General features: G+C 36.1%; 1 protein-coding gene across 1 annotated transcript; it reads left to right on the forward strand.

Moving 5' to 3' along the window:
- The first annotated feature begins 332 nt into the window (after positions 1-332).
- Positions 333-12,677, forward strand: mmd (monocyte to macrophage differentiation-associated). The gene is made up of 7 exons (XM_082164179.1): positions 333-672; positions 2,620-2,701; positions 5,645-5,805; positions 6,087-6,161; positions 7,320-7,421; positions 7,904-7,973; positions 10,200-12,677. The coding sequence occupies exons 1-7, from the start codon at positions 647-649 to the stop codon at positions 10,401-10,403; spliced, it is 720 nt and encodes a 239-aa protein (XP_082020305.1). The 5' UTR covers positions 333-646; the 3' UTR covers positions 10,404-12,677.
- Positions 12,678-15,080: the final 2,403 nt, after the last annotated feature.

The raw sequence follows: 15,080 nt of genomic DNA on the forward strand, positions 1-15,080 counted from the left end.
CAGTTTTTGCTGCTCACCACAATTATGTTTAAATTACAGTTGCACTTAATAATTATCGTTTTAAATTACAATTGAATGACAAAAGAGAATGTTTTTATGTTCTATATATAGTCATGTTTCTATTCAATGTCACTTTTGAACACAGGTCAGGTCATCATGATTCAAACAGGTATGGCAACTCTCGCTCGCCACCATACGCCCCGCCCTCCTTTGTTGCGTCAAACAAAGCGATATCATTCCCGCCGATGATTGGTCGAACTCATCAACCGCCTCACTCCAACCGCGCTCCCATTGGCTGAAGTCCCCGTCAATCGTGTCTGCCGAAACAAAAAAAAATTGTTAAAAATGTACAACTCCGTCTCCGGCTTTTGATAGTCACAGGAAGAGGGATAAAGGCAGAGAAAGAGAGAGAGAGAGAGAGAGAGAGGGACCCGACACAAGATGGAATGATGTGACAAACGGTCTCTTATGGATGATTTAGGGTGTGTTTGAGCCGTTATGGTGGCACGGACGCGTTTTGTTTCGGTCTGGGATTGATTGTTTTGTGAATGGGGATTTTGCCGCAGGCCTCGGACATCTGATTCATTTTTCATAACCCGATTCATTGACTGATCTCAGCTCTGTTTTTGATTTGTGTATTCGCGAGATGAAGAGGGTGAATAGTCTCCAGAGGTGAGTATGGAGGCTAGCCAGACAGCTAACGGGTCCTTTTACTATTACAACGCATTGTCTGATCTATCTGTTATGGTTGTCTGTTTGTTTATTGCTAATTAATTGTGTCTGTTTGTTAAAAAAATCTGAATATGTCGTGCATCTTCATGCATTTGTGCTGTATTGAGATCAGACATACAGGCTCATCCTGACATGATGCTTTTATTGATTTATTCAGATCATGCATAGATAGCAGAACATGTGCTTTTATTGATTCTTTACCATGCATTCCCTATTCAGAGATCAGACTTTATTTATTTAATGCAGAGATCAGATCATGCACATTTCCAGTTCATCTTGTAGTCTGATCATGCTTTATTTAAGTGCATTGACTTTATGTTTCGAGATCAGATCATGCATGCATTTCAGTTTTGTTGACTCTATAGTCTCTAATCAGAGATCAGACCTTTATTCTTGATGTAAAGATCAGATCAGACCAAGTCAAGTCACTTGTATTTCTATAGTGCTTTATACACTACAGATTATTTTCAAGCAGCTTCACAGAGATGATCAGATTCAGGGTCATACACTGTATGACAAAAGTCATTTCTGTTAATGCTGTTGTTTGATTGCATGTTCTGATCTCTTTATAAAATAGATTTGTTATTCTCTTGTAGATGCATCATGTTTATGGATCAGAACATGCATTGATTTATAAGCCTGTCCTGTGACTGATCCTGCCAGGAAAGATGTTTATTGACTTTCGCTCCCTCCGTTCAGAGATCAGATTTTGCACAGATATCAGTGCATCATGTCTATTTATTGACTCAATACTGACTCCTTGACTCACTTGTGCTGGTGGGTTTATCTCAGTTCATGGTGTGATATCTCCTCTCCAAACATCAGCAGTGTCAGGATTCATCCGCATGGGTGTAGGGATGGAGGGGAATGCAGTATGGATACGGATGTGTGTGCGTGTGTGTGTGTGTGTGTGTGTGTGTGTGTGTAATGAGCACGCACCACTGCATCAGACGCCACCATGTTTGACATCATTGCTGCATCCGTTGAGGAGTTTAGCATTTAAACAAACAGGCCTGACAAAAACAACACATCTGTATAAGTCACTCTGCAGGTTATGAGTTTACACATCATTGATAGAGAACAATCTGGCAGAAAGAGTCACAGGCTGGTGTCTGCATTATTTCTATATTTCTTAGACAGATACAAAAGTATAAAAGAGTTTTTCTTCACTCTTTACAAGCATTTCATTGTTTAAGTTTAATTTGATTTTCATTATGTAGAAATCACACATTTGAATGCATTTATGTTTGTCATTATCTTAAACTTTTTATTTTAAAGAAATATTTTTCTTTTCTTTTTTTGGACAAAAAGTTTAACATCCTTGGTCACTCAGTACAAAAAATTCCCATTCTTCCATTTGTGTCCATCCGGATTTTTTTTTTTTATACTGGTGTGCTATTTTAGTATTAATATAGTATTTATTTATTTTTTTCCCCCTGAATTATTATTATTATTATTATTTGTATATTTTCCATTTTCAGGTAAAATTTTGTTAGTAATTTTGTTGTGTACTTTGTCAGTTTGTATTTGTTTTTTTAAATGTCTATAATTATTATTATTTTTTTTTTCAGTTTTAGTCATTTTAGTACTTTGACTTCGTTTTAGTTTAAGATAATAACAGTAGTCCGAACGTATAGATGGAAGCAGTCTGTTATACTTCTTTATTGCTATCATATTAAAATCAAATTTTTTTGTTAAAAGTATAACAAAGTTTTTTATATATTTTATTTGGTTAATATTCATTTGATTTAAATGAATATAAATGTTTTTGTAAGAGTTATAGTTCCCGATAATAACACCGGTCCAAACATACATCAGAAGTAAGCAGTGTGTTTTTTCCGCTCCATCCATTGTGTAAAATAAAGGCAACGGTTTGTTGTGTTTCAGGTTTATGAACACCCGGGCGGCTGCAAACTGCCGTTACCAGCCCACATGTTACGAGCACGCGGCCAACTGCTACACCCATGCGGTAACAGACATTCATTCTTTAACTAACACAAGTAAATAAATCCACCCATGCGTTCATTTGAAGTCACGAAGATGTCATTCATGGCTCCAGACTAACACTTAAGAGCAGGAGTGCCGGTGCCACTAACAATGTGTTCACACTCGACAGGTTTGGTTGGATTAAAACGAACTCTGGTTTGATTGCTCTGTTAGTGCGGTTCATTTGAATAAGTGTGAACGCTGACATCTGAACACTGGTGCCACCAAACAAGTGGACCGAGACGCTGAAAAGAGGGGTCTCAGTCCACTGCCAAACCAACTCCGGTGAAATATGAACGCAACACGTACCAAAGACATGTAAATTAACCAAAAACAGGACATGATGTCACAAGATGTGACCCTAAACAGGACAGAAAGCTCAAGCATACCTGCTTTTTCTCCTAATCGTGATGTTGCCCATCACAGTTCAGTACAGGATCAGAACCGCGTCTCCTCACAGCAGATCTGGGTTTGAGTGACGGAGGGATTCCTGACGCTGTTTTGACTCATTCACACATTTATAAGCTCTTCACGAGTTCTCAGCTGGTCAAAATACCATCAGCTACACGCATACAACGAGTGCATTTATCTCAGAACACAGCATTGCTTTAGATGTTCGGTAAGTTCTGTCGTGAAATATACGTAATAAAAGCTGACCAATCAGGTATCGAACATATCCCTTTGCCTTTAGGTTTGGTGTTAAAAATGCTAATGTGAACACTAAGCGGACCACGACTAATTCTTTTTTTGGTCCGAACCAAGCAAACTAAACTACAAGTGTGAACACACCCTAAGTTCAGGTGGTGGCACCAGCACCTGATTTGGTGGGGTGGGGTGGGGGGGATTTTTAAACATAAAGGTAATTTAATCATAAAACTATTATTTTTTTGCATAAAAAAATGCAGTAACTAATAATATTAGCCTACATTTAATTCTTGGAAATGCACATTTGACAGTAAAGTGCTGAGCTCGAGTTGAGATGCAGATAAAATTAACTTTTTATTAACAGCAGTAACATGTACAAACCCTAATTTGTATATTTTTTGGTCCTCACATTAAAAATAACAGTTAAATTGGATAATATTAAGAACTTTTAAAGTGCTGTAAAAAGTGCGAAGCACTTAAAAGTCTTTGAAAAAAGTGCTTGAATTTAACTCTCAAAAGGTTGTACGAACTCTGAGATGAATAATGTAAAAACACTCGACTATTTCTGCCACAGTATCAGCTCAAAAGCTCTCCAAAACCCGCCCACTCCAAGAAAAACTCAAATGTTTAAGGAATTAACTGATGATTTTAACCCTCGGAATAACATGCATTATTCTCAATGTCAACAGTAAGAATAAGCCAATTTAAGAACAAAAAGTGATGTAATTGGCAGGCATTTCACACACGTTCATGCACACACCATGATATCCAAAAACGTGTCATTCATTGATGCACAGACCCTACTGTACGATAATCCGACAACAACAAAATGAACAGCAATTGACTTCGGACAAAACAACAGTTCATCTTTCCTGAAGTACATGGAACATAATGAAGAACTTTGCACAGTAAAAACTGATCAAGTCCAGCATCAAGGACGAGTGTATTAGTCTGGACGCTTTAAAATATATCCTGATGCTGGACAGGAGTAGTATAGTCCCGTATTCAGTTTCATTCAGTTGTGCTCTGATTTCTGATTTCGTGTCCTCTCTCATGACAGGTGTAATTCACATTTTGAGAGTTCCCCACTCTTTATCGTGCAACTTATATTTAGGCCACTCTGGCGTTGCGATCGCTTGAATATAAAGCTACAGGTTCAAAATCTGGTCCTTTATCACACTAAAACCCCCTCGCTCATGAGTCATCACGTCTCACCAACATCAAAGACTGCAAGTTGATTGACAGGTCTTAAACTGAACCAATAAGCATTGTGTTAAGAAAAATAAATAATTTCTTGATGTTGGCCTTCACTACTCATTATTTATTTTTCAGTGATGCTTTCCTCATACTCGTGTTCGAACATTAAAATAGCACGACTAAACCGCCAGTTAAAAACAAAAAAACAATGGCTTCTCCTGTCCAACCCGATCAAAAGAAACCCAACTGGGCGGGACACTCCCAAATGTTTCCATATTAACCCTTTCCACACCATTGAGGAATTTCTCATCATTTACACACGGCGGTTCCCCGCCATTGACCATTTTCTGGCGTTTTGTGTTTTCACTGTTTTACCGCACACTGTAAAAAAAAGTTTCTGCCATACATTTTTAAGTACAATCACCTTGGATATTTAAGTCAATTCAACTTAAATAACATTAAACTGACTTTTTAAAAAATGAGTTGAATCTTGTATAACTTAGTAAATTGAAATTTCAAACTTATTTCGATGAGTTAAAGCAATGTAAAAATGTATGTTGTCATAACTTATTGATCATATAATTTTTACAGTGTACACTGTAAAACATATTGTTGGCTTAACTTTAAGTAAGTTACCTGGTTGCCTTCAATTTTAAGTTCATTTGAAAAAAAAAAATGTTTAGTTAATACAACGAAGAAGATTGGTTTAATAAATAGAAAGTCAAAATATTATGTTATTTGAACCACATTATATTATGAATAGCAGCTGCTAATGAGGCACATATATATATTTAAGACCATCCAGATAAAAAAAATTTAATTAAACCTACCCACATTCAAGTGTTGATAAAAATAATGCATAAAGCTAGAATAAAATGTTAGTTTAAAAGCAGAGGGTCTGTTCTTTCTTTTGATATATTGCATGTTCAGATTTTCTCAAAATATTCTGTGGCTCTTGAAAGTTGTCAAAATGATCAGAAATGCTGGGGTTGGCGACTTTAATTTTTTTTAAAGAACGCTGGCAGGGAAAGAGTTAAATGCTGTTGTTGGTCTGAAACGATGGCCTGTCTTCAACCCTCTGCAGTTCCTGATCGTGCCAGCGTTCGTGGGAATGGCCCTGTTACACCGGCTGTCAGACGACCGCTGGGAGCGAATCACGGCCTGGGTCTACGGCATGGGTCTGATCGCACTCTTCCTCGTCTCCACCGTCTTTCACATCATCTCCTGGAAAAAGAGCCACATGAGGTTTGTCTGCCAGTTAACATCACGCTCACCACAGAATCACTGCTGAGTTTTGGGAGTCATTTAAATGCAGGAGCGAACGACTTAAATGTGTAAATGGAGTACAAGAGTAACATCTCAACCTTTAATTGTGCAACTCAGATCACATGACGTTGCAAACCATTTGACTTTTAAAGTTTGCATTCTTCTAAGTTTGCTTTTTCTGAAGTCGTTGTTATGGGACAGAAACTCTATGACTGTACTTTAAATGGTGTGTTTAGTTTCCTGTGTGTTTTCTCTTTCAGGAGCATGGAGCACTGCTTCCACATGTGTGATCGAGTCGTCATTTACTTCTTCATCGCTGCCTCTTACACACCATGGTACGCTTTTGTTTATGCATATTTACTGATATCATATTTTAAATCACTCAGCTACATTTAAAAAAAGACCAGGTTTATATTCATATTTTATTTTAGTTCTATGTGTCTGAAAGAAGTCTCTTATTCTCACCAAGGCTGCATTTATTTGATCAAAAATACAGTAATGATTAATATGTGTTTTCTATGTGAATGTGTTCAGCATCATTACTCCAGTCTTCAGTGTCACATGATCCTTCAGAAATCATTCTAATATGATGATTTGATGATCAAGAAACATTTCTGATGATTAGCAATGGTGAAAACCATTCATATGTTTGTGGGGGAAAAAAAAGTATTTTTATATTTTTAAAAGTATATTTTTTTCAGGATTCTTTGATGAATAGAAAGTTAATTTAAAATAGATATCTTTTGAAACATTATTAATGTCTTTGCTGTGACTTTTCTTAATTTGCATTTCCTCATTTCTTAACAGTATCTATCTAACATCTTGTACTTGCAGAAGTGAAGTCACTGTATAAAAATGCATTTACATGCATCATTTTTGTCTCATTTCGACGATGTTCTGTAATGTCAGTGATCTGGTAGCACAACATTTCTGATCCAGCAGTCATGACAGCGTATGGTCACTTTCCTCTGCATAAATCATGCTAACATCTTCATGTGTAGTTTAACAGCATCAAAATGAACACAAGTTCTAACTCTAAAATATAATTTAATGAGCAATGTTCAAAATACACACACATCAGTAACCGAGCATCAAAATATGAATGCTTGTTTACACTTTGTTTTGGTAACACTTGTGTCATTGTTACACGTTACATGTAGTTACTGTAGTAATAACTATAAATTATGCATAATTACATGCAATTAACCCTTAACCAAACACCCATCCTCACCTTAACCCTATAGTAAGTACATGTAGTTAATTATTATTACTCAGTAATTAAATGTATTGAAAACAAGGAATTACACTGTAACACTGACACCTTAAAATAAAGTGTAACCCTTTGTTTTACAACGTCCTTGTTACATATCTTACATGCACTTACTGTAGTAATAACAGTAAATTATGCATGATTACATGCAACTAAAACAAACCCTTACACACATTCCTGTGTGATGAACGCAGCACTAATGTATGTGTGTGTGTTCCTGCAGGCTGAATCTGCGTGAGCTCGGGCCGCTCGCTGCTCACATGCGCTGGTTTGTTTGGTTGATGGCGGCCGCTGGAACCATCTACGTGTTTAACTACCACGAAAAGTACGTTCAACTTTAACTTACTGTCTTAGTATGTCTTAATATCTGACATCGTATCTTCATTATGGGCTAGGGGGTAATAATTGACATGCGCAACGTGTTAAATTATATTTTGTTGAATGCAGAACTCGGTTGTGATTATTTGAGATCACAATCATATACAGCATTTTAAATGAACAATTTTAATATTCTTAAAAGTGCCATTTTGGTTTATAGATCCTTCAAGGAAATTTTACACCGTATGCATTTATATTTCCACGCTCCAAAAATTATTTAACTGTGTAATCCAAATGAGTTTAAATTGTGTATATATTTTTTTATAAATAAATAATGTGTATTTAGCGTGACAAGATTGATAATTTAACATGCACAAACTAGACAATTAAAGCAATTAACAATAGAGAAATGTTTAATTTTCTTGTGTTTGTATTATGTTCATGATCTTGAATGCGTGTCTGATGATAAAGTCTGTGTGTTTTGCGCAGGTATAAGTTAGTGGAGTTGGCGTTTTACTTGACCATGGGCTTCTTTCCTGCGCTGGTGGTGACATCAATGGTGAGTGTGTGACATCATTTCCTGTTGAGCTCATTAGGATAATGGCTGCGTCCGAAATCGCTTAGGTAGGTACTTATTTAAATAAGTAATTATTTCACAACCGCTTAAAAAAAAAAAAAAGCACATTCTGTATAGTATGAATGTAATCTGGACGTACTACATTCGCCATGTTGTCATGATCATGTGACCTTCCAGCGAATCCTCTCCCTTGGCATCATGGGATGGTAAAGTGTCCATCGTATGCGCACTTCAGAAGTAGTGGGTCATCCAGTGGATTTTTGCAGAGTCTAATGAGAACTGAGAATTCAGACACACTACTTTTGTCACCCTACTATATAGTAGAGAAGTGTGTGATTTCAGACGCAGCCGATCTGAGCTCTACATGTGCTTGTAAAGGCTAAGCACTAATTATCAGACCTTTAATTAACCTGACGACTTAAAGAGTGTGTAGGAGGAATCACTGCAGCGGAAGCACAACAGATTGTAGGCCTACATGTTTTAATATTAATTATGTATTACAAGTAAGGCTAGGTGATTGAATATTCACATTTATTTTGATAGCATATATATAAATATGTTATATATATATATATATATATAGATAAACGCATACATTGATCCTCAGCGTTTACTAATTCTGTATTATGGATTTTAAGAGAACGTTTAGTCACCATGATGTTTTACTGTATTACTTGCTGTACTATTATTATTATTTTTTACTTACATATATTTTTTATAATTTCTATTATAATTTTTATAACATCAGCATAAATGAACGGAGCTACACTCAATACTTCTGTGATATTAATATATACTTTACTGTTTACTGTTCTTTGTTGTTTTACCTCTTATTGTTTTACATTACAAAATGAGATCATGAAATGCTTTATTGTCATGTAAACAGTTCAACAAAAAAGTCCTAATATACACTTCATTTTCTTAATAACTGAGTAATAACAGATCAAAATTTGCCATGGTTTGAGCGGTTGTGTGTCTCTTTCGCATAAAGTATAAACACAGCACCTGTGTACAGTGTACATTATACAGTACAATAAAGACTTGTAATATTTACTATACAGGACAGCTGTACACATGTTTACATTTATCCAGAGCAACTTACAAAAGAGGAACAAAAGATCCAACAATATTCGTAATATACAGTGCCAGGTTATTAGACAAGCAAGTGTGTTTTTTCCGCTAGTGTGAGTGTATGTGTGTGATATGTAATTCAAACCCTGGTGAACTATAACATAACCTTTTGCTTTTGGCCCATGTGTTATTTGAGTCATAGTGTTCAGCAGTGTTCATGTAAATATAAAGATGTGACCGCTAATCGGCACGGACTCTGACGCCACCTTGTGGTCGAGGGGCTTTGCATGCATGGAGATTTATTTGGTGCCTAGGAATTTGGAAATTAACAACATAAACTTTTATTAAGAGATAAATGTATTATGTCACTGTTCACCACACCTTATTTCAGGCATTTAACAAAAAACCCATTCAGAAAACCCGATGAAGTGCTGAACCACAGAACCGTTTAATTACAGTTAAAGGGATACTTCACCGATTAGCATTAGGCTTTGTGTCAGTAGAAACCCGGTAGTATTTTCGAATGACCGTGCTTCCCTCCCTCATGTCCCCCTGAGACCAGAGATTTCTGTATTGTGTGTCTGGAAAAAAACCTCTGATGATGCAAAAATCATCATTTAGCGTCATCGGAGGCTTTTTTGTCCAGAGGCGAGAGACTACAGCCAGTAGGAGGAGCTCGTTCCGCATGTTTTCAACCCGCCCGTAGAGGGCTGGGGGATCTCATGATAAAACAGCGTCTTTTCAGTTTCGAGTCAACTAGTAGCCTAGTTGTATCATTTCTACCGATATTGCCCTCTGTAACCAGTAGGCGTGGCTTGGGAGTGGCCTCGTAGGGCAGCGAAGCAAGTGCATTCTGGGAGTTTTTGTCTTTCATCCACATGAGCCAAAAATAAATTCTCTGGCTTTTCTCAGTCTAGAAGGCACCAACTTCTAAACTAATTTCACATTTCTACTACATAAATGACCCAATTTAAATACACATTCATCTTTCCAGCGGTGAAATATCCCTTCAAATACCTTTTGACCATCTGTGGTGAAGTATAGCGGTCTACGGCTAGGGTATTTGGACACTTAGATGTGTAAAAACCAAGCTTGATTTCCATGTCCATAACTGTGTGTCTTCCTTGTTTTGATCAGAGTAACACCGACGGGCTGTACGAGCTGGCGTTCGGGGGCTTCGTCTACTGCCTGGGCGTCATCTTCTTCAAATCCGACGGCGTGATTCCCTTCGCTCACGCCATCTGGCACGTGTTCGTGGCGCTGGCAGCCGCCATCCACTACTACGCCATCTGGAAGTACCTGTACCGAAGCCCCACGCTGGAGGACATCAGGGACGTGTGAGCTTTGTCACCAAAACACCACGATCGTCTCGTCCCGATGCTCCAAACACCATCGTTTACCAGTACGACCATGCAATGTTTACTGTTTTCTAACCGATTGCGATCAGCGAAGCGTGTGTGTGTGTGTGTGTGTCGCAGTATCGAGTGCTCACAGCTGCACAACATGTCCGTCAGTATTATGTAAACATATTCCACTGAAAGCAGAAGAATTGTGATGATTTTTCCGTGCATTAATTTCTGACACACACACACTCAGTGGTTGATTCATATCATCTGTAGTGAATTAGTTTGCTTTATTCTTGCGACTTTCTGTATCAGATCTATTTTTGCATCTCAACTTACTTCAGACGTACAGCTAGTTTGTTTTCTACGAAGTGCTGGTGGTTTTCTACGCTCTCGCCGTGTTTCTGCTCTTTCAGCAGGATTTGAAAGTGCAGCACCAAGCTTTTTTTTTCTATGCGGCACTTTTCTAACTGGAAGAACCACTTCTGTTTGATATTCCGTCATCACACCTGAAATATTTCACCGCCTGAACCTCCTGAAAGATGTTTCTCAGATTCAGCACAGTTTTAAACGGAGATTTGATGGAGAAACGTAACCGAGGACGAGTCGAATTGATCCCTGCTGGTAGTGACGATATCCACTGTCTGTTATGATGAATCTGACAAAAACGGGTCATATTTCACCCCAAAATCAGAAGAAAAAATGCATAAAGAAACTGAAGCCTATACTATTTTTAGGACCAATATGTTTTTTTTGCATTGTGATATTTTAAATCTCATTACTATAATCTCATTACTACTGTATTTTTTCTTCTTATATATATATATATATATATATATATATATATATATATATATATATATATTTATATATATAATTCCTAGTCATTGTCATTTGTCGTCTTTATTTTTTATATATATATATATATATATATATATTAAAAAATATATACATGTATTGCAATATAGTCAATTGAATTTGGGGGAAAACGTGCTTAATTGTCACGAAACTGGCACTTTCTTTTTCAATTCCTGGTCATCGTCATTCGTCCTTTTTGTCGTCTTTATTTTTAATTACTTTTTTTACTTAAATTACTGTAATAGTTAAATTCTCTCTCTCTCTCTCTCTCTCTCTCTCTCTCTCTCTCTCTCTCTCTCTCTCTCTCTCTCTCTCTCTATATATATATATATATATATATATATATATATATATATAATTTGATAGATTTAAATTAAATAATATATAAATCTATTGCATTATAGTCGATTGAATTTGGGGGATAATGTGCTTAATTTTCATGAAACTTTTACAAATTTCTTTTTAAAAACAATCTTTGTAGTGAAATATGACTGTTTTTGGCAAGTTTGGTGAGGTTCACTTATTAACCACGCGAGAGATCGAGATCTCAACACATGATCTTCGTCCCATCATGCACATCACTACCTATATTCAGAGACTGGAGTGAGTTTCCGAGGATCATGGGAAATCGTGTTCTTCATCCCTAGGAGCCTCATTGGTTCCTGACACTGTGAATGCGTTCAGCTGCGCTCTTTAGCAGTCACTGTTCAGTTGAAGCACTGATCTGTTGGGATTCAGGAATCGCTGCGATCCGCTGGGTGGAAACTCAGATGTTTTTTAAGTGCTAAACCCGGAGGTCTGGATCGCAGCTATCTCGCATATTTAAGTGTTTTGCTCAACGGCTAAAGCTTTTGTTTTGTAATATTTTCACCAGACCGCAAGATAGTGTCGGCCCAGATCCGGTACATGGTTCCACACGGCCCAGATGTGGGCCAACACTATGTTGTGGTCTGGGGTCGATAAACACGTGCTTATTCTTCTGGTGCGTTCACGTCATGTTGGAATTTCCATAGAATATCATGGAATATCCTTTCGTTTTCTTTTTTTTTTTTTTTTTTTTTGCAGTAGAGGTGAATTATGGTCCTACTTGAAGTAGTTCTGACATGACGAGAACGCACCATGTCATGGTTATGATTTCGGGTGTTTGTGAGATGTGTTCGGACTGCATAGAGAGAGTCGTTTTGACTGGCTCTTGTACTCTGGGACAGACTTTTGTAAAATCTTTCTACATCCTGTTTTGGCACATGATTCTGCACTGGCCTTTTCTCAAATCTTACTATGAAACCTCTTCTAAAGCTTCTGATGTCTTCATCATACATCATTCTGGTGTTTTGGTGCTGGTGTTACTATAAAGACTAAATGTGTCCATTGAAGAAGTTTCTAAAGTGTTAATAAATGAAAGCAGTAACAGTAACTCTTGTGTATGTGTTTTGTTTCATCCAAGTCCTTATTCCAAGTTTCACACATGGCAAGATGAAGACTTTAAAATGTTCACTACTGTACTTTACTTTTCTTTTAAATGTATTATTTTGCTCAAGATTTGCTTTCAAATATATATTTTATGCAGGACAAACTTTTTAAAGAAATTACACTCTGAAAATGCTAGAAAATTTCGCAAATAATTACAAATAAATAAGTCAATCCCACACCCCTATATGTTTTTATATCTTATATTAAAGGTACAAAATGTATAGAAGCTTGTTTCCACCACAGAATAGAAAAAAGGTAATTGTGACTTTTTATCTCACAATTCCGAGTTTACATCTCACAATTTTTATCTCAGAATTGCGTGATATAAAGTCGCAATTGTGTGTGTAAAAAAAAATATTAAAAAATCGGTCTTGGAAAAAAAGTGGAAAAAAAACAATTATGAGAAAATGTGTCAGAATTGCGAGATATAAACTCAAAATTGTGAGTTAACGTCGCAATTATCTTTTTAAATGATTTAAAAATTTTGAATCCAAAACAGGATTTGAAATTGTGTTTTTATTACTCAACAGGTGAGTACGGTATTTTAACAGATAAACAGCCATATCTATCTAGCTCTCTAACAGAGTTCATTGTAAAGCATTATCTATTATGAAGATAATTTCATTATGGGTTGTTGTTGCGCTGTGCTGGAATTTATTTTCAAGGAAGTGCTGTGTCTATTAATGGGTAACGCTACAGTAACGTCTTCAAATCCTCCTAAACTGATCATATCTCTTAAGCCTAGCTAGAAGAAGTGAATGTTTTATGAGCAGAATGAAACCATATTCATCTGCACAGTCACGCAGAGCCGAAGCACAACCAAAACTATGTTCTTCTGCAAAATGCGTGCAGTTTTGTTTTTTAACCGCTAGAGGGCCAAAAGTTAAATAGAGTAACATAAGTAAACAACATTAAGATTTTTCAGTTAGGTCTCATTTGTTAACAATGAGCAAGAATGTAATAATATAATTTTTATTTATTTAACATTTACCAATTCATTTTTAAAATCACAATGATACTGTTCTCATTATTTAATTAACTGCAAATTAACATAATTTCATAAAGATGAATAAATGCTGAGAAAAATATTGTTCATGTTATCTAATGCATTAATGTTGGCTTTATTGTGAAGTTTTAGTAAAGAAATTAGGAAAGAGATCAAATTTAATTTCCCCCTCATTGATCATAAGTACCATCTACAGACAAAGGCATTAATTAAAGAAATCTAAAGGCAAAAATGCATTAACCGTTTCCAAATAAAATAAAAAATGTGTCATTATGATGAAATGTTTTGTTTTAAACATTGTTTAAAAGTTAGAATTCTAAACTAAAACGTGTGTGTGTGTATATATATAGGCCTATATATATATAAAAGTTATTAAAAGTTTTCAAAGTTCATTTGCATTTCAAGATCATTTACAAAGTTTTAAGAAAGTCCATTAAAAAATTATTTAAACAAAATAATTTATATATATATAAAAATATATATTGTGTATATATATATATTTATATATATATATACACAATATATTTTTTTATGGACTTTCTTAAAACTTTGTAAATGATTCAGTGCATGTTATTCAATAGAAATTTGATTTTTAAATCAAAATGTAATAACTTGCTTCATCACCTGGAATTGTCTAATTCTGCATTTCTTTTTTCTTGATGAATATGTACTTTCACGGGTTATAGAGTTACTTAAAGGGATAGTTCACTTTGAAATAAAATGTTGGTATGTTTTAGCTTACCTCAAGGGCATCCAAGATGTAGGTGTCTTTTTTTCCGCAGTAGTTTCAATTTTGATATTTTTAGGTCAAACCGTTCTTGTCTGTCAGTCATATAATGCAGGTCTATGGTCACTGTCTCAAAGAGCATGCACAGAGTCCAAATTAAAACAATTCCCCATCGTAAGTACACATTGATGGCCTAAGACACGAAACGAGCGGTTTGTGTGAGAAAACGAACAGTATTTATATCGTTCTTACCTCTTGAACACAGCTGCGTCCAAATGATCTGAGGGCGCGGGCGGGTATAGATATATACACTAGATGTCGCCTTGGCTACTGCAGTTCATTGGAACGAAACCGTAGCCAAGGCGACATCTAGTGTATATATCTATACCCGCCCGCGCCCTCAGATCACTTGAACGCAGCTGTGTTCAAGAGGTAAGAACGATATAAATACTGTTCGTTTTCTCACACAAACCGCTCGTTTCGTGTCTTAGGCCATCAATGTGTACTTACGATGGGGAATTGTTTAATTTGGACGACGGGGAATTGTTTTAATTTGGACTCTGTGCATGCTCTTTGAGACAGTGACCATAGACCTGCATTATATGACTGACAGA

This window comes from Leuciscus leuciscus, assembly GCF_965113295.1.
Source record: "Leuciscus leuciscus genome assembly, chromosome: 1".
In the NCBI taxonomy this organism is placed as follows: Eukaryota; Metazoa; Chordata; class Actinopteri; order Cypriniformes; family Leuciscidae; genus Leuciscus; species Leuciscus leuciscus.